At 43.2% G+C, this 1,392-nt stretch overlaps 1 protein-coding gene across 1 annotated transcript in view; it reads left to right on the top strand.

Moving 5' to 3' along the window:
* The first annotated feature begins 419 nt into the window (after nt 1-419).
* LOC115301001 (tripartite motif-containing protein 60-like) overlaps nt 420-1,392 on the top strand; it is a 2,490-nt gene continuing 1,517 nt past the window's right edge. Inside the window, exon 1 of the mRNA XM_029950661.1 lies at nt 420-454. Coding sequence (XP_029806521.1) covers nt 420-454 — 35 coding nt within the window. The remainder of the gene's footprint in view (nt 455-1,392) is intronic.

Genomic DNA, 1,392 nt, shown 5'->3' with positions numbered 1-1,392 from the left:
CCCAACCTTCTAATCATCCCTGGACCTATTTGGTGACCTGCCTCTGTGTTGAAGCGATCAGCCATACTCAGCTCATGGGCATACAGAATGCACTCGTACCACTATGGGGTGAGTCCGAGGGTGTTAAGATCCCTATGTCAGGAACCTGGGACAGAGACCAAGTATTTATTTCTCATGTCACCAAGAAAAATGTAGTGTGCTTAATGGCTTAGTGTGCTAGTAGTTGATAGTATTTAGTATTATGACTTTGGATAAGCCTGTTCAGTTCTCAAAAATTTAAGTTTCATAGCTGTAATTGAAGACTTTAACTCTCAACTGTCGGGTCTCAGGATTTTACCCTGCTCGAAGCTAATAAGTTAGCCTGTTGATGTTTCATGGTCGCTGCCAGACGACACAGCTCCTGGGTCAGAGAGGACCCGATGTCTACTGGCACAGCCAACAGCATGAGCATCAGGTTGGTGTCAGTTCCCCACCTTTCCCAGGTCTCACCGGCTGGATGCTGTGTACATTGTGGGTTTGTGACACAGCCAAAGAACCCGAGTTTGGGGCATCCACTTTTATAGCAAGCATGTTCTAGGTCGCCTGCAGGGCTCTGTATATGATGTTGAGGACTTTTTTTTTTTTTTTAGTTTTTTTTTTTTTTTAAGTTGGTTTATTTTGAGAGAGAGGGCAAGCCGGGGAGGGGCAGAGAGAGAGGGAGACAGAGGATCTGAAGTGGGCCTCTACGGTGACAGCAGAGATCTTGATGCAGGGCTCAAATTCACAAACCATGAGGTCATGACCTGAGTTGAAGTCAGATGCTTAACCGAGGGAGCCACCCAGAGCCAGCAGTCGCCCCCACCATGTTGAGGATTTAAACTGCACTCAGAAACTGGAAGACTTTAAGCTCTAGAAAGAGATGTTAAGAGTTGTATATTCAAAGAAATTTCTTATTACGTTAATGGCAAATGGATGCAGAATGCGAGAATGGAAGCAAGCTGAGCAGGTGTCAGGGTCGTCTTGAACTGAACGCAGTTTGGGCTAGGTTAAGCCTCTGTACTAAGTCCATACAGCTTAAAACTGGCAGATGATGCACAAATAATATACAGTAAAATCAATAAGTATAGAAAGCAAGGGATATAAGTGATTTATTATATGTCCCAGTGGTTCACAAAATGAACTACACCAATTCTTTTTGATCTAAACATCTGGATAAGCCTGAAGGTGATAATCGACTCACAGGAATTTTGAGAAACAGTACAGAGAGGTTTCATATATCTATCATCCACATTCCCATGTTTCTTAATACTATATCAAAACCAGGAATTTGATCTTGGTCAAATGACTGTCTAGTCTTATGCTACTTACCACATGTAGACTCACGTAGCAGCCACCGAAATCAACTTACAGAAC

Source organism: Suricata suricatta, chromosome 1 (assembly GCF_006229205.1).
Source record: "Suricata suricatta isolate VVHF042 chromosome 1, meerkat_22Aug2017_6uvM2_HiC, whole genome shotgun sequence".
Lineage (NCBI taxonomy): Eukaryota > Metazoa > Chordata > Mammalia > Carnivora > Herpestidae > Suricata > Suricata suricatta.
This window is presented reverse-complemented; position numbering and strand designations above follow the sequence as displayed.